The sequence below is a fragment of the Podarcis melisellensis genome (assembly GCF_964234715.1).
Source record: "Podarcis melisellensis genome assembly, chromosome: 16".
NCBI classification, from domain to species: Eukaryota; Metazoa; Chordata; class Lepidosauria; order Squamata; family Lacertidae; genus Podarcis; species Podarcis melisellensis.
In genome coordinates this window covers 13,579,165-13,597,256 of record NC_138533.1, presented here as the reverse complement: position 1 = coordinate 13,597,256, position 18,092 = coordinate 13,579,165, and the positions used below count along the sequence as shown (strand labels likewise).

The 18,092-nt window shown below is 47.3% G+C and overlaps 1 protein-coding gene across 6 annotated transcripts in view; it reads right to left on the bottom strand.

Annotated features, from left to right (window-relative positions):
• The window catches only part of IGSF9 (immunoglobulin superfamily member 9), a 65,993-nt gene that overhangs the window by 8,870 nt on the left and 39,031 nt on the right, over positions 1 to 18,092 (bottom strand). For all 6 annotated transcript variants that reach the window (XM_081891305.1, XM_081891306.1, XM_081891303.1 and 3 more), the window contains exons 4-17: positions 17,297 to 17,449; positions 13,471 to 13,622; positions 9,439 to 9,556; positions 8,047 to 8,188; positions 7,141 to 7,286; positions 6,239 to 6,381; positions 6,008 to 6,148; positions 5,749 to 5,865; positions 4,743 to 4,893; positions 3,796 to 3,919; positions 2,738 to 2,913; positions 2,365 to 2,615; positions 1,472 to 1,556; positions 1,007 to 1,177 (exon numbers count right to left, since the gene is read on the bottom strand). In XM_081891305.1, coding sequence (XP_081747431.1) covers positions 1,007 to 1,177; positions 1,472 to 1,556; positions 2,365 to 2,615; positions 2,738 to 2,913; positions 3,796 to 3,919; positions 4,743 to 4,893; positions 5,749 to 5,865; positions 6,008 to 6,148; positions 6,239 to 6,381; positions 7,141 to 7,286; positions 8,047 to 8,188; positions 9,439 to 9,556; positions 13,471 to 13,622; positions 17,297 to 17,449 — 2,070 coding nt within the window. The remainder of the gene's footprint in view (positions 1 to 1,006; positions 1,178 to 1,471; positions 1,557 to 2,364; positions 2,616 to 2,737; positions 2,914 to 3,795; positions 3,920 to 4,742; positions 4,894 to 5,748; positions 5,866 to 6,007; positions 6,149 to 6,238; positions 6,382 to 7,140; positions 7,287 to 8,046; positions 8,189 to 9,438; positions 9,557 to 13,470; positions 13,623 to 17,296; positions 17,450 to 18,092) is intronic.

Here is an 18,092-nt window from a genome sequence, read left to right as displayed (position 1 = left end):
AGCAGGATTTTCTTTTTCCTCCTTCTTCTTCTTTTAAATGCAGTCTCTTGCAGCCTGCAAGCAACTCTAGTCACGCTAGAGAACTGCACATCTTCTGTGGTCACAGACATCAGCATCGGGCATAGAATTCAACCCTCTTGAGGATCCCAGCTGTTACTTAAGACAACAAGTTTCTAGTCTTTAAGGATGCAAAGTCTGAAAGGATGTGTGTGTGGCACCCCCCCTCGGGTGCTGATAAGGGATTTAATGTGGCCAGGAGTGGGTTTAGATGTTGCATGTGTTACTCCTCTCCCCACTGTCCCCCTTGGAAAAACAGCAGACTGTTAGTTGAATGCAGCCTATGGAGTTGGGACAGTGGAGGTTGTGTAGACCAACCTTGTCCAGCTCATTGCAGAATCTGCAAAGCAGGATCCAATGACAGCATCCCTGACAAATGGCTGCTTGGCCTGCTGTCACCACCTGAGGCAGCCTGGCCCACCATCGAGTTTTACTGTAATGTCCAGTTAAAATCTGTGCCCTGCAATTTCTACCCACTAGCTCAGGGGTGGGGAATCTTTTCTGGCCAGTGGGCCCAATCCTTACCTCCCCACCCCTGCAGAGATGCAGCTGACCTGCCAATCACTTAGCATTGCTATGACAGCAGATGTGCTTTGAAGCCCCGATTATCAGAACTTCAAAGCGCAGTGTGGAGCTGTTTAAAAGCCCTTTTGCAAACAGCCCCACATTGCCCTTTAAAACTTCAGAAAACAGGTTTTCAAAGGTTCAAGGAGCAGCACTGGAAGGGAGAAATGGTTTCAATGGGACCAGCACAGAAATGTTCAAAAGCTCACTTTAAGCTCCCAATTGTTCCTTTGACATCAGGTGCAAAACAGACGGATGTAACTTGCCCCAAATGGTGCGGCAGACCAAGTTTGGCTCGTGGACTGGAAGTTCCTTATCTCTGTTATTAGGTCTGGTGTCACTCTCTGGGGCGACAAGAGGACATGCCTGTTCAACAGCTCCTTACCTTGCCTGCGTTTGCGGAGACGGGCAGCTCGCCTCTGGTTCATGATGCAAGCCGCCATTGTGCTGAAGATGACAGCTGTGCTGAGAAAGCAGACCCCGCCAATCACTCCTGCCAACACTGGCTGGGGCAGGAGCTCAGGGAGCTGGGTGCGAGAGGGATACACCTCCATGCCTGGTGGGAAGAGGGGGAATGTCACACTATCACAACGGCAAGGGTAGGAAGAAACCTCAACATGGAGGAAGAATCGCTGTAGGAGCCCTGTTGCATCAGAACATAAGGACTTTTCTTTTTTAATTGCAAATTGACATGGAAATACTGGGAAAATGAGAAACCAAGAGATTCGCTCATCCCTTCTATTAATAAGAGAGACATTTAAAAGGAGCTTTGAACAGCTCCAGTGGTCTCCCGCAAAGTGAGCTAATCCTGAGAATCTGCAGGTTTTGCTGCCCCCTTTCTGGCCCTTACCTATTGTGGAGACATTGACCGTGTTGCTGGGGTCACTGATGTAGCTGCCAGCAAAGGCCACCAGGCGGAACTCATAGAAGGCGTCCTACAATGAGGCGGGGGGTGGGAGAGAAAGCAGGGGCACACTGTGAAAACCCTCTTATGGTCACTGTGGTCGTACTGCAAACCCTTCTCCCACTTAACAGCATCCGAAGTGGCATCATTTTGCTTAACTAGTTCCACTTTTTGACAGTCCCAAGGAAAGGCAGGGAGCTATGCAGTGCCCTGAAGTCAATGGAAATCCCGGCCAACCCGATCCCAGCTTTCGATATTTTGACACACTTTCAAGCAGCACACGTTCTACTCATGTAAAAACACCAGGCAGACCCTACAAATAACCCAGAGATGCATTTTAAACTACTCATGTAAAAACACGCAGATTCCCGGACCGTCCGCGGGCGGGATTTAGAAGGCCATTGGGCTGGATCCGGCCTCCGAGCCTTAGTTTGCTTAAAGGTAAAGGGACCCCTGACCATTAGGTCCACTCATGGCCGACTCTGGGGTTGCGGCGCTCATCTCGTTTCATTGGCCGAGGGAGCTGGCGTACAGCTTCCGAGTCATGTGGCCAGCATGACTAAGCCGCTTCTGGTGAACCAGAGCAGCGCACGGTAACACCGTTTACCTTCCTGCCAGAGCGGTACCTATTTATCTACTTGCACTTTGACGTGCTTTTCAAACTGCTAGGTTGGAAGGAGCAGGGACTAAGCAACGGGAGCTCACCCTGTCGCAGGGATTCGAATCGCCAACCTTCTGATCAGCAAGTCCTAGACTCTATGGTTTAACCCACAGCGCCACCCGCTGCACCCATGCACTAACCTTTCAAAACTTTATTTCTGACACCCTTCTGAACCCACCTTGATTAGCCCAGGCACCAGGAGCTGCGTCTCAGAGCTGGAAATGGATCCATCGAGAACCTCCCAGCCGCCCTGGTCTTGCCGCAGCTCCAGGGTGTAGCCTGTTAGAGCCACAGAGAATTGGAACGGGGGCTCCCACAGGAGGAGGACCCCCCGCGTGGTCTCGTTGGCCATCAGGGATTGAGGTGGGGATAGAAAAATCTGTGAGGTCGTAGATGAGGGGTTGGGCGGCATGGTGTTTGTTGGGAAACCTGAGGAGGAGGAGGAGAAGAAAAGAGAGAACAGGTGTTGAAACTGTGCATTGTTCCTTTAGGGGTATAGTTTGGGAGTGACACATTGCTGATCAGAAGGAAAGGAGTCCTGTGCCTCTCACCTAGTGGCACAGTGGTGACGATCTCACTGAAGGGACCGCTACCCAGCTTGTTCTGGGCCAAAACGCTGAACTGGTAGCCGGTATCTGGCTGCAGATTCTCCACCAGGACATGGGAGGCCCCAACAGGCACAGGCAGTGAAACCCAGTCGTGGTGAGGGCGATTGAAGCGTTTCAACCTGTGTGGGGCACAGAAATGGAGGAGAGGCTGCAGTCACCGAGAAGAATCCAAACCAGAGACAGAAAAGCCCCTGTGGTTTCGAGCAGAAGGCAGAAGGAACTTGTTAGCTCCTGGAAGAAGCATTCCAGTAGCGTTTATATTTAATAATATAATTATTACAAGAGTTGTCTGGGTAACGTATAAAAGCAAAAGCAACCTAGAAACCCATTGCAATAAAAGAAAATGGGAAAGCAACAATTGAGACAACCATAAAAATTAGCACTTTTTTTTTTTTAAAGAGAGATCAAGCAATCACAGCATTGACAAAACTGATCTGTTGGAAGAGAGTGTAAATAAATGTTTCGTGGAGCTATAACAACTATATTAATTCCACATCATAAATGTAATTTAAAAGGCTTGGTTGTTGTTTTTTTAAGTCTTCGTTCGGTACGCAAAAGACATTCAAACAGGGATCACTGCCCAATACTGTCAGTGTGCCTGGCATAACCTCCTATGGTACCCATGGAAGGTTTCAGTAAATATTCCCTGAAAAACTACACAGTATATGAGGGGCAGTTTGCTGTTCCTGCTCCTGCACTGGCTTAGCCTCTCTTACACTGAACACAAACAAACTAAACTTGCTCACATTTCTTTGGGTGCCAGGACAGGAGGCCCTCCTTTCAGCTCTGAACAGAGGGGAGGTGGAAAGTGCATATATTTGTGAGGAAGTGTAATTGTGATTGATATATGTGCCTTTCCCCCCACTGAAAAAGCAGCAGATGAAAAGGGGGAATACTTGCCCCCATCCTGTCTCTCCCTCCCCCCAGCACTTTTGGGCACAGCAGCCATTTGGGGCCTAGCGCCCACAGCCTCCATTCCAAAATCCTAACCGAGGACTCACAGCGGTGTATACCAGATGCTGAACCTCTGGAAGTAGCCCCCGTCAAAGCCTGGCTCCCAGGTGATGTTGACAGCCTGTTGGAGAGGCAGCACCGAGACGTTGGCCACTGTATGGGGGCTGGTGCCTAGAGTTCACGAGAGGGAACGAAAAGCAGAACTGAATTAGCTTGACAGGATTAGGATGAGGCTCAATGGGGTTTTGTGGATGGTAAAATCCACAGCAGCAGCAGTTTTATCAACTAGTGCCCACCAGCCCCTCCAACATTTGTTTTTGAGGATTAAACCAGGTGCACGGAAAGCTTCCTTATGGTATTCCGTCCATCAAGCCCAGTAGTGTCTGCTCTAGCAGGTGGGGAGAGGTCTTTTCTATCACTTCTGACCCAATCCCTTTTTAACTGGAGATGTCCAGGATTGAATCTGGACTCTTCTACATGCTCTACCACTAAGTTATAGTCCTTCCAGTATAGGAAGCTGCCGATTACGCTACATCTTGCCGAGTACTAGCTGCTCCGAGTGGGAGAAGCTCTCGAAGGTCTTGAGCAGACCTCTTTACTCATTGCCTGCTACCTGATCTACCCAAGACACCACAAATTTAACCGAGGACCGGCTTGTGATCTACCACAGAGTTATGGCAGTTTTCCCATCCCGCTCCAGATGCTTGCCGAGCAAACCATAGTTAGAACAAGACAAGGTTTGTAAGGCAAGAACAAACTATGGGTTATGACCATTGTTTGTTGGAACAAACCACGGTTAAGCTGCTGGTCAAAGAAACCATGGTTAAGCCATACAAACCTTAGTACCAACAGGCAAACCAGGCCAATATGTGTATGCATACACACTGCCCTCCCATGAAAGTTGCAGCACACATCCCTTTTCGCTCAAAATAGTTCTTCAATGCATTTCTGTACAGTTTGCTCAATTCTGTTGTGCTCTGAATGAAGTACTCACCCAATACGTAGACAGTGGTTGCAGTGCTGATGCGGGCCACACCGTTGTTGGCGGCGCATTCCCATAAGCCGTGCTGCTCCTTGGTCAGTGGGCGCAGGACCAAACTGTTGTTCTTGTCTACCTGGGCATTGGCTAAGCCCTTGCTGCCCATCTGTGGGGGGACGGGGGGACAGAACACACCAGAGAGATGTTAGCAAGCTTTTCAAGACCCCATGGGAAATTGGGGCCCTGCTAACTATACTATGGCAGAAGCCAGTTTAAATTGAAATGTTGCCAATTACTTTTAAATTTCCTTCAAGTTCTCAAATATATTCCAAGGGGTTGGACTAGAAGATCCTTTGGGTCCCCTTCCAACTCTATGATTCTATATACTAGTAGGTGTAAACCAGGGGTCAGCAACCTTTTTCAGCAGGGGGCCGGTCTACCATCTCTCAGGCCATGTGGTGGGCCGGACTATATTTTGGGAGGGAAAAAATGAACGAATTCCTATGCCCCACAAATAACCCAGAGATGCATTTTAAATAAAAACACACATTCTACTCATGTAAAAACACCAGACAGACCCCACAAATAACCCAGAGATGCATTTTAAACAAAAGGACACATTCTACTCATGTAAAAACACTCTGTTTCCTGGACCGCCCGCGGGCCGGATTGAGAAGGCGATTGGGCTGCACCCGGCCCCCAGGCCTTAGGTTGCCTACCCCGATAGGAATTCGGAGAAGGAATTCGGGCCTAGCTAAAAGGTGGAGCTCTGAGTAAACCAGCCAGACTTAACAGGGAATTCTCTCAGCCTGCCTGTCAGCTCCTTCAGTCTCAGTGTTACCTCAGCAGAGAGGAGGAGGAGGAGGGGGATGGGGACAAAACTAGAATAAAGTTGCCTCTCACTGGCTGTGGCTCCACCTCCTGTTGGCCTCCCACCTGGCCGGTCCCAATGGGCAGCAGCCACCACCGCTGGGCAGCCTATATAGAATCTACCTCTTGTTCATGCAAAGAGCCGTCTCACCTTTGTCCAAGAGATGACAGGCAGGGGGTCACCTCTGGCAGCGCAGGGGATGAGCAGTTCCCGCCCCACCTCCTGAAAATACTCCTCCTTGGGGCGCAGGCTGAATGCGGGAGGGTCCTAGGCCGTAAAACACAACACATATTTAGCATCCGAACCAGGCAAGGGTCGGCCACAGTGAACACAGGATGCTCATCTAGATGACCCAGTAGTCTCTTCTTATGCTCTAACACACACACATATGGCTGTCTCTGCTACTTACCTTCAGGAGAACGCGCGTAGGTGCTGAGGAGCCAGCACTGCCGTAACTGTTGTATGGGGTGCAGGTGTAAACACCCACGGCATTGTCGTTGCTTGTGGCGATGACAATGGCACCATCGGGAGTCGTGGACCAACCTGGGAGCTAAGAGAGGAAGAGAGTTCTGTTCAGAAGAGAGTTATCCCAAAAGGCCTATGAGCCCAAGAAGGTGTGGTGGACGCTTCTGCCAAGTACCTTGCCTAACTCCAGCGGCTGCCCGTCTTTGGTCCAGTTGATGAAGAGCAGCGGAGGATTGGCCTTGTTGGGGCACCTGATGGTGCCTTGCATCCCTATTGGCAGGAGAGTCTCAGGGGGCATGTCGATGACTTGTGCTGGATCTGCGGAAGGCAGGGAGGACACGGCTTCAGACAGTGGGATGGCTAGTGGGGGAAAGCTAGAGGAGAGATGGGGCTCAGCCAAGGCTGGGTTGTCTCTCCAATCAACTGCTGGGATGTCCCACTAGGACAGCAACCCACTGTGCACCAGCAGCCCTGCAAAATAACAGGATGTGGATAATGCTGCAACACGATTCTTTCTATGGTGGCTGATCCGAGCCGAGGGGCAGGCGGAGCTGACAATCCTGGTTTCTTTCGGTTTCTCATTTTTCCGATCTTATAATCGGTTCTCCACATTTCCATATCAGAGCATGATTATTATTTTTTAAATCGCCAGAATTTTAGTGCACATTTCCCCCCTAACATATGCACTTTTGCCTTTCACACACACACTTTCACCAAAGCAATTTCCCCAAATATAATGCATGCTTGTATGTTGATTTCACTAATGTATGCATTTATGCACAATTAACATGCATTTCTGTACGCATGACATGGCTGGGGAACCGCGCTGCAAAATTTGAGGGAGTGCAGATTTTGAAGGATGGCTGCATTTCAATCCACATATTGTTTCAGAAAGTGCAAGGTCAGTAGGTTTGCCTTTAAATGCCATCAGAATTGCATTTCTGCCCCATCCCTGTCTGAGCCCCACCCAGCAGGTTGAACACCGAAGGTGCCTGTCTTCATACTGTCTTTCCCCACCACCCTTAGACTGTGTCTACCAGTTGGAGGTCTAGAATGATGGGCAGGTGCCATGCTTACACAGAACTGTGAGGAACGCTGAGGCAGAAGGTGGTCTCCTTAGCCCATTGCTAGGAACACAGGTATATTGCCCCGAATCCTCTGGGACAGTTTTCTGTACCAAGAGGCTCCCGTCCACCAAGACACGAATCCGGGACTGGAGATGGCTGAAGGAGGGGAAGGAAAGAGAACTTGAAGAGAGCAGGAACGAAAAAAGTGCAACAGCATTGTATTTAAGCACTTGCCTGGCAAACATGGGCAACTGGGAGTTCTATGTATCTTATACATAGATAAGGATATTTCTATATCTATCTATGAATGAGAGAGAATGGAGCCAAATACATACTATCTGAGTTCAAAGAAGAAGACCAAGTCTAATCAAGTGTACAAACAATATTTCTCCAAACAAATTCACATTGAGAGAATATAAATGAGTCTGAAAATGTTGATTCACATGTAACAAAACTTTCCACCATGCTGCTGCCTAGTCTTCTGGGTTCTGCTTGTTCTTTTTAGGTGCATAAATGATGAGTGAGTTTCTCACAAATTGCCATAAATAATGCTTTTTTTTTGTAGCAGTTCTCTGAAGTAACTGATGAAACATCCTTGTGAAATAACTAGGCGTACTGCCAACTGTCAAACAAATAATTAGGGATTTCCAAACAAAACCAGCATTTTATCCAACATAACTTGCAACGCAAGACCACTCTGTCTCCCGGGGTGGTGTTCATCTCTGCTTGCTCCCAAAGAGGACAAGCTTTAATTTAAGCCCTATGTTGTGCTCTCTTTCAGTTTGCTGCCTAGAGCACCCTTTGGGAGGGAAATATTACATAAATAAAGGAAAGAATAGACCATCATTTGCGGAAGAGCCCAGTGAGCCATTCTGCTCCCCGCTCACACAAAACACTCACACCTGGAGTTTCCTACCTGAGGTGAAAAACATTTGTGTCCCCCTGGAACCAGCTATATGTGAGGTTGGCAGGGTAGGCCTCGGCTTGGCAGGCCAAGAAGGCATCTTGGGTGATGTTGACAGTGACGTTCTGTGGGGGCACCACAATTACCGGAGGCCCTGGGAGGAAGAAAGTGCCTGGAATGAGTGGTTAAGGCAGGGGCAAGGAACCTTTTCCATTTCCTTCTGCAAAACCTTGCTGGGGGGTGGGAGGAGACACATGCCAGTTGTGGGTACCGCCAGAGGTAAGCATGGAGAGGTAATCAAATTTACATTTTGCCTTTGTACAGTAGGCTAGTTTCTACACCAAACACACACACAAAAACCACACACCAAAGGTTCAAGGACACATCCCAAACATTCAAAAACATCCAAGACTGGTGAGGGAATGTGGCTGGAGGAAAGTGCCAAGGGCCAGAAAGAGAAGCCAAGGGAGCTACATTGAGCGCCTCTCCCCAAGTCCGAGGTTCCCCAAATCTAAGGATAGAAAGGCAGTCCCCCAAACCCTGCCAGTGATAAAACGTGGAACTATTGACTCTGAAGTTATGCCAAGATTCCCTTTGGAAATCAGAGACACGCTTAACTCCCATAGCTGTGCACTTGTATCCACCAGAAAGTCTGGATGGGAAACTGGGGGAAGTGATCGTAGCTCGGTGGTAAAGCACATGCTTAGCACACACAAAGTTTCTGCTTTAATCCCTGGCATATCCAGTTAAATGAAGGATCAGATAGCAGGGTTGTGGGAAAGGCTTCTGCCAGAATCTTTAAAATGTGAAGGGGTGGGGAGACAGCAGTCCTGGGCTAGCACAGCAAACCTTGGCAAGGCACAAACTTCTTGTGCTCCAGGGAGGGAGAACCCAGCTCATTGGCAGAGTGCAGGACTGTGCACATGCAGAGAAGGTTCCAGGTTTAATCCCTGGCATCTCCAATTTAAAGGATATAGTTGAAGGTGATGCAAAAGGTTCTTTTTCTGCCTGGCACGCTTGGGAGTTGCTGCCAGTGAGAGCAGGGCAATTTTGGGCTAGGTCAGGTGCGGGGAACCATTTTTCAACCCAAGGGCCACATTCACTTATGAGTAACCTTCCAGGGGCCAGGCATACACCCCATCTCCATCCTAGCAAGCAAGTACCATGCATACACTCCAGCCAGGTAAAGATCACTGGAGGAGGCTGCAGAGGAGGACCAGCCAGGGGTGTGGCCTGGGAATGGGAGGAGCTTGGGAAGAGTCTCCGGAGGGCCGCATTTGGCTCCCAGTTTCCCCTCCCCACCCCCCATCGGCTCTATGGACAGATAAGCTTGTACAGCAGCATCCTGTGTTAAAATGCTGCTTAACCCAGTTTGGGAAAGATGCTGCCCCTTCTCCTGTTTACCTTGCACCAACAGGCGGGTTGTGTGGGTGATGGCACCCTCTTCGCTGGTGGCATGGCAGGTGTAGGCCCCGGCGCTGGCCCGCTCCACACCAGCAAAGACAAGGCTCCCATTCTTCACCTGGTGGGAAGCACATCATTTAGGAAAGGCTTGGAGCAAGCAGGAAAAACCCCCTCCAGCATCTCCTCACCAAGAAATTGTACGGCCAACGAGGTGGTCAAGAAGACCAGGAAAATCAATGCCTCAACGAGTTTCTGTCAATTCCCTCAACTATGGAAGGGGAAATGTCTTCTCTCTGTTTTCCAGTCTTCAGTTCTCTAGATTTCCAGTATAGTCCTCATAAAAATTCATCACCATTTCAGCATGAATTTCTCTAAATATATCACCATCATTACTAATTTGACTTCATACCCACAGCAGGTTACATCAATTTAAACTTCAATACTGAAAACAGTTTAAATCAAACTGCACTCACAGAAATAGGGTATGCCCTGAAAATATATACAGTGGTGCCTCGCAAGACGAAATTAATTCGTTCCGCGCGCGCCTTACCCTCTGTCCCCGGAGATTGTGGGGCTGGCAACGGGGAGAAGATCGCTTCTCCCCGTTGCCACCCCTTGCTTCAAAAGAGGTCCATAGGGAAATGCGTCTTGCGAAGCGGCTATGAAAACGGAAAACTCCTTCGTCTAGCGAGTTTTTCGTCTTCTGAGGCGTTCGTCTTGTGGGGTACCACTGTACCATAGGTCTCATAGGCCAAGATAAAGAGTGGTGTCTTTGGCATACGCATTCATATATGCAATTTTACCTAATATACACCTTTTGCAAAGCTTATTTTCCCTAACATTTATATTTCCTCAATATAATGCAGTTTTGTATGTTATCTTCACGGATATATGCATTTCCACACATACTTTACTCAAGTATATGCATTGTTTTTTTACACAATACTTAGCTGGAGAACTGGATTGCAAAAGTTGAGAAGGGCAAAATTCAAAGGATGGCTGTGCTTCAGAAAGTGTGACTTAAGCAGGTATATCTTTAAATAAGAACAAAATCAAATTTCTCCCCATCCCTCTTATTAACTTGAGAACAGCAAGGACTAAGTATGTGAGCTTGTTCAGATCTCACCTGAGTTCACAGTGTGACTCTAGGAAAAAACACTGTCCTCTTGGCCTCAGCATTCTCACCTGAAATATGGGTTTTCTACAGGGGTGCAAAACGTCTTTTTTGCATAAGGGTCCAATTCCCATTTGGCTAATCCTCCAGGGCTGCATGTCAGTGGGGGGCATGGGTCAGTCTAAGTGGGCTTTCCCACCCCCCGAAAAACCACTGGGATATATTGGAAAAGGTCAGGGCTCGCTAGCACTCCAAACAGTAGCACACCACACTGCAAGGCTTTCTTGAAGAGAGCAAGTCAAATTCTTGTTTCCTTTGAGTGGCCAGCAGGGGTCAGCCAGACCTTAGTTATATTTGTTAGAGAACGCTCCTAAAATAAGCTTGACAATTAATTCAGTGCCTATGAGCCCACTAGGAAATCCATCTCTTGGGGTTTCTGAAACTAATTATTGGTTTTTTATTTCTCTGGGTGGGGAAGGCATGAAACTCCTCTTCAGAATAAACAGCACTACAGGGAAGTCCTCAACCAGCCACATAGGCTCACTACTTGCCCCTAAACAAATCACACGAAACAGCTTCCCATTCCCAGGTGGTGAAAGCTGGGGTGGGGTAGCTCAACCATTTTCAGGAGGGGACAGATTAAAGGGGGTTGGCAAACAGGTTTAACTGGCCTGCACTTCCTCAATGAGAAGGAGCAAACAAAGGCTGGAGAATAAACCTGGGTGTTAATTACACCAGTGGTGGACCATAAACGAAGTAAGCAAAGAAATATAATAGCAAAGGTGTCCCATGATGAAAAAGAACCTCTAGCACAAGCGTGGGGAAGCTTGCTCCCTCCGGGTGTTGCTGACCTACAGTTGCCATCAGTCCCAGCAGGCCAAGACCCAGAGATGATGGGAGTTGCAGTTCAAAGGTTCTTCACACCTGCTCTAGAGGCAGGCTCTGAAAGCTTCACCAGGCGCCCCTGACGTAAGGGAGATGCTGTGTTTCAGGAGACACATGGGACTCACAGAGGAGGATGCTTTATGGATGGCAATAACACGAATACTAGTACAGTGGTACCTTGGTTTGCAAACCATACGTTTCGGATTACAAACACGTCAAACCCAGAAGTGTGTGTCCCAATTTGCAAACTTGGATTACAACCCTTTTTTTGGGGGGGGGGGATTATGAACAATTTTTTTTTTTTGGAGGCCCCATTGACGAAAGCGCGCCTTGAGTTACAACCTGTTTTGGGTTACAAACGGACCTCCAGAACGGACTATGGTTGTAAACCAAGGTACCAGTGTAATTGTCATGGACTGGCTGGATGCAGAGGAATGGCGGGAGGTACTAGCTGGGGAACCACCACAGGAACCTCCAGGGTAAGAAGGCTCAGAGCCAGGGGGTGGTGGGACAATGCTGAGCGGTCAGAGGGAGCAGACTGGGGGGAGAAGGTGTCAGCAACTGAAGAGGCAACAGGGTTTAGTGAGCAGGAAGAGGCTGCGCCAGAGGGCAGTCCTGATTCAGAGGCAGAAGCAGAGGAGAGGTCAAGAAGCAGAGCAGAGGCAGGCTGCTGAAGAAGCCAGGGAATCTCTCCCTCCTGCACCAGCTCCCCTTCCTCCTGGTCTCCTGGCCGGGTCCTTGGAGAGCAGTGGGAAGGTGGGGGCCTTCGGTCCCCGAAAATCCCTCACTGGTACAAGCACTGCTGGGAAGAGGTGCTGTGATCACCAGGCCTGTGCTGGGTTTCTGGAATAAAGTGTTAACATCACGGATACCAGTGTTTTTTTTAAATTGTTGACCTACTCCTGACTCTAGCTCCTGACAATAAGGTTCTCTTAAATACCTGGATTTGTTAAAACCCTAAGTTGTGAACCACAGAAACTGCTCATGTAGGGGAGGGAATCTGCCACCATTTCCAGCTCTCTGTAAGACCAGAAAACACTGGAGGTATTCTGAAAAAGCATTTATTTAAACACCTTTTTAATTTTGTGCGTATGGAGCAGGGGGAAATCTCACCAAATCCAATAAATGTGAACACATTCATTTATTGCTGACATGTTGTATCCTGCCCTTCAATGTTAATGGCATTTCCAGGGAGGCTAACTGAGAATGAATACACTATTAAACAACCATAAAACGAAAATGAAAACAGCATATTCTCATTTGAGATTTGTAATCTGCACATTTTGAGGAGGGTTTTAAAGCAGAGTATTGGCTAAAATGGCTTAGGATGATGGGAGTGGAAGCCCAACAACACCTGAAGAGCCAGGTGTGAAGGGAGAAGGCACTATGCAGGGCATCTGAAAGTATGTTCCAGGCAAACAGGGGAGGAAAGAGAATTGAAAGTCATTTAAAACAGGAGTCAAGAATGGGGCACTTCCAGAATATGCTTGATTACCATGAGGTCTAGAAACATACTCACGTCCCCTTTAAAAATGAAACAATCACACTATTTCCAGTTCAAAGGCCAGGTTCCCAGCTTGTAAGATGATTGTGTCTACACACATTTCTAGACTAGGGGTTGGAGACTTATGGTCCTCCAGATGTTGTTTGACGGTCACTCTCATTCTCCCTGACCACTGGGCCATGCCAGCTGGGACTCTTGCAGGCCAACAACTTTTGGGGGGACCACAGGCTCCCCATTCCTTTTCTTGACCAGAGTTCTTCAACTTTGGGTCTTCAGTTGTTGGCTTACAACTTACATCATCGCTAACCAATGGTTCAACCAGGCTGGGGGTTGTGGGAATTGTAGTCTAGACCGGCACCCCCCAACCTGTGGCCCTCCAGATGTTTTGGCCTGCAACTCCCATGATCCCTAGCTAACGGGACCAATGGTCAGGGATGATGGGAATTGTAGTCCAAAACATCTGGAGGGCCGAAGGTTGGGGGTGCCTGGTCTAGACCCTTGGTTCCTGGGCTACATGCACACGCCTTACCTGAACCTTGTCTCCACTTTCTATGGCTTGGTTGTCCCTCTTCCAAGTGACTACTGGTTGGGGGTTTCCCGCTGCAGAGCAGGTCAGCGTGAGAGACTTTTGGTCTTGCACTTCTATGAAAGCTGGCGGGGTCTCCTGGAAGGTGGGGGGAACTGCAAGACAGAACTTATGAGAACAGCACACGAATAATCAGAAATAATCACCAGATGAGCCCTGGCTAGATCAGGCTGAAGGCCTATCTAGTCCAGCATACTGTTCTCCCTGTAGCTGACCAAATGCCGATGGCAGTGGTTTTTAACCAGTGTGCTGTGGCACCCTGGGGTGCCCTGAATGATGGTCAGGGCAACACTGGCCCCCATCCCTCTTTCCTTCCCTCCCTTCCCCTGATGCCCTCTTGCATCTCTGCTTCCCATAGGCTTGCACAGCTGTTTGTTGCAACAGTCCTGGCTACAAGTTCCCCAGGGGAATGGTACCTTTGGGGCTGGCCAGGGGATGCTTCTCAGGCCCCTGTGGGGCAGTGAGAGGAAGCACCTCTCTTTGGGGTGGGGGGCAGCTCAGAGACAGGAGCGGCAGCCCAGAAGACTCCCAAGGAGAGGGGAGGAGAGGAGGCTGAGGGAACACTCCACAAGGGAGGGTGTTTGAAATGGGGTGAGGGGCTGTTGGCTCTGCAGGCATGGGGTGACGTAACTGGGCTCCTGAGCCCCACAGGCGTGCTGCAGAAGGAATGTAGTTGGGCAAGGGAGCCGTGGACCCAAAAAGGTTGAAAATCTCTGGCCTATTGGATCCCCACAAGCAGCACCTGAGTACAACAGCAACCGACTGTTGTGCGGATTAAATGAAAGAACCATGTACACCACTTTGACCTCTTTGGATGAAAGATCAAATATCAAAATATGTTTAGAAGGTGCAGATTTGGGTATAAAAAAACACTTGCTAGTACATTTTAAAAAGAAATATATATCCTCACCTAGGGATGGGCAAAACAAGTCAATTCTGGTTTCTCCCTGTTTCTCACTTTTCCGGTCATAATTTCAGTTCTCCACATTTCCGCAACAGTTTGAGATTTTTTAAAAGAGACATTTTATCAGCATTCTAGTGTGATTTTCTCCTAGTATACACTTTTCTTTTTTACACAATTTTGTCTAACATACAGATTTATTTATTTTTGCAAATAAATCTCACCCAAAATTGCATTTTGGTGCACATTGCTTGGTTGGAAACCTGTATTTTAGAATTTGGGTAAGTGTGAATTTCGGATAGCTCAGCTGGTGCAGCATGAGGCTCCTAATTTCAGAGTTGTGGGTTTGAGCCCCACTTAGTGCAAAAGAATCCCGCATTGCAGGGGCCTGGACTAGAAGACTCTTGTGGTCTCCCTTCCAACTCTACGATTCTAAGGATGCCCTCCAGCCAAGGATTACAGGGCAGTTTATAGTATAAAAACACAAAAATATGTAACGTAATGACAAACAAAACAATACCTCTACCAGCCCCAACAATTTAAAATGCGATAAATTGTTTAATTGGCTAAAGGCCTGGGAGAAAAGGGATGTTTTATAAATCTTTGTGAAAATTAATCAGCATTTTCGTGCAAAACTCTCTCAATATATGCACTTTTGTGTGGAATTTTGCCTAACATACACATTCTTGCAAGCAATTTCCCTGAATGTAACATATGTTTGAATTTTATTTTCACGATTATATGCATATTTATGCACTTTTTAATGCACTTTTGTACACGTTACTTGTCTGGCAAACCACCTTGGAAAATTGCACATTCCAAAATGCATTTCTGTTTGCATATTGGTTCTGGAAGTGCAAATTATATAGGTTTGCCTTTAAATGTCAGATGAATCAAATTCCTCTCCCATGCCTATCCTCCCCTGGTACCCCAGGTCTTATCCCCTTAACAAATGCCCACCCCCTCCCTTTTTAATGTCTCAGCTGCAAGTAGGGGCTGGTCATCTGTTCAAGGATAATAGCAATTGATTAGGCAGCAGAGCAGGGATGAGTAGCTGGGGAGACAGAAGCTGGGAGAGGGCAGGATTACAGACTGGGATGAGGGTCTGGAAGAAGAGCTAAGCAGATGGGAGACAAAAGGGGATCTGATGCTGAGACAACCAGCATGCGAAGGATAGGGGATGGGCCCAAATGAGGACATTTAGGTCACATCCACGCCATGCATCCTGGGAACTGTAGTCTGTTAAGGCTGATGGGAAGGGTCTCTTAACAGTTCTCAGCACCCTTAACAAACTACAGTTCCCAGGATTCTTTGGAGGAAGCCCTGACTGTTAAACCGGCATTAGAGTGCTTTAAATGCACGGTGTGCAACCCTCCTTATATCATTGTGCATACTGCTTTAAAAAAATACAAGTGGACAGGCTCCTGCACCAAGGGGTACCCAATTTCCATCATCCATACTGGCTGGGGCAGATGAGAGTCCAGCCATATCTGTTGTGACAGAGGGTTCCCCCTTCCACTTCAGTGCATTTCCAAACAAAATTCAAACATCCTTTGAAATTGGCAGTTTCCTGAGCTTGCAAAGCAGTTCTCCAGCCAAGAAATGTGTGGGGGGAAAAGCACATTCCGAGGTAAAGCATGCATAAAAATGTGTATATTAGTGACAACAATATACAAAAATGCTTCATAGTATGGGAAATTGCTCTGCAAGGGTGTGCACATTAGGAGAAATCCACACTAGACACTGGTTAATTTTCATGAAGACTTTTTCAAAAAAATAAAATAAAATAAAATTTCCACCGATGTGGAAATATGGAGTCCTGAGTTTAAGGTTGGAAAAATGATAAACAAAGAGAAACCAAAATTGCCAAAGTTGCCCATCCCTATGTCATCTCAATTGTTGTTATAAGCAAGGGGGGAAATATCGTCCTTTTCCTTCATCATGCACCGTTAATAACTGTATAAGACTCTTTTATCCTAGCTTCCTGAATCCTTAAAAAAATAGGTTTTTGCTCTATGGAAAGAGACAAGATAGAAATTGAAAACAATCAATCAATCTAATGTGGAGCCCTTCAGATCTTGTTGAATCCAACACCCACCATTGCTGGGAGGGGGTTGGGTTAGATAACCCTTTGGGTCCCTTCCAAGTCTGTTCTTTGATTCCTTGATTCTATGGCCATTGGCCAGGCAGGTTCGGGCTGATGGGAGTTGTAGTCCCAAACATGTAGAAGGAACAGCATTGAGCAACCCTGAAGTAAATTAAAAAAGCTGGAGATGTGGGAGCAAAAATACGAACTTAATACATATGTTGATTAACTGCCTGATGAGAAGATCATTTTGGTGCGAGGTGAGGATATTTATAGCGAGAGTAATAAAAATAAATTGTTTTTTAGGGGAAACGAATTTAATTCCAAATTATATTCCGGAAACGTGGGAAATTTCAAGGGGTCAAAAAAAATGGATGTACTATATTAGAAGCAAAAAAACCCTTGTTTTGATGAATTGGAAGAGCCGCAAAAAGATTCCATTGAGCACATGGATTGATAATATGGACAGATTAGCTACATACGAACGAATTGCATGTCGACGCAAAATAAGAATGGATAAATATGAAGAAATCTGGAGCGAATATTTAAGCGATAAGGCGGATAGTGGTGGGAATTAGTGGGAGGAGAGAGAGGTGGGAAAATATTGTTAAAAAAGATGTAGTCGTAGGTATATCAGTGTACTCCAATCTGAATTGTCAAATTGTGTTGTTATTGTTGTTATTGTATATGTCTTTTGTGGTTGATGTTTGTATAAAAAAAAATGATTAAGCAAATAATAATTTTACAAAAGTAAATTAAAAAAATAAACACCCAGAGCATACAATTGACAGTGAGGTGGATCCAGGTGCCATTTTGGAACTCGTCGTCACTGTTGGGTCGGTCGAGAAAGAGCACCCGACACTCGTACCAGCCCTGGTCCTCGGCACGCAGCTGCTCAATCCAGAGGGAGGCGCCCTCTTGGATCCGCACACGACCTGCATTGCAGACAAGAAACCAGAGAAGAACATACAGGAGGTTATGGAAGCAACAGCACCATCACAGGAAGCTGTGATTCCTGCAGTGCAGTGGGTCAGACTGGGGGTACTTTCTAACCCTATGATTATATGATTCTAAGACCTCAACGCAGCCCAGCAAATTTTCTTCCCCTGAAATGGAACCAATACACTGGAGGATTGGGCATGCTCAGCAGGTGCAGAATGCTGAATGACTATGGAGGGGGAATGGAGTGTCCTGGAAAAGGGCATGGCTCTCTGCCTTGAACTCTGAACAGGACACTTCACGCTGCAATGTTTTGTTAAAGGTCCAACTTGCATTTGGAAGTCGCAAGAACTGGTAAAGGAATAGAAAATCCAGAATAAGGGCCCATCAAATACAAATAAAGCAGATGTGGCAGCACACCCATTGGCTGCAACCAGTACATTCTGCCTTACGTTCCTACCTAAAGCAGTCCTTTATTTACAACCATGAGGACTGGAACCCTACTTTATTTTAGGAGAAGAACCATAGCTCAGTGGTAGAGCATTTCCCTGCATGCGTAGGGTCCCTGTTGTCCCCCAGGTAAGGCTGGGAAAAGCTGCCAGAAATCCCGCAGAGCTGCTGCCAGTCAGAGCAGGAGAC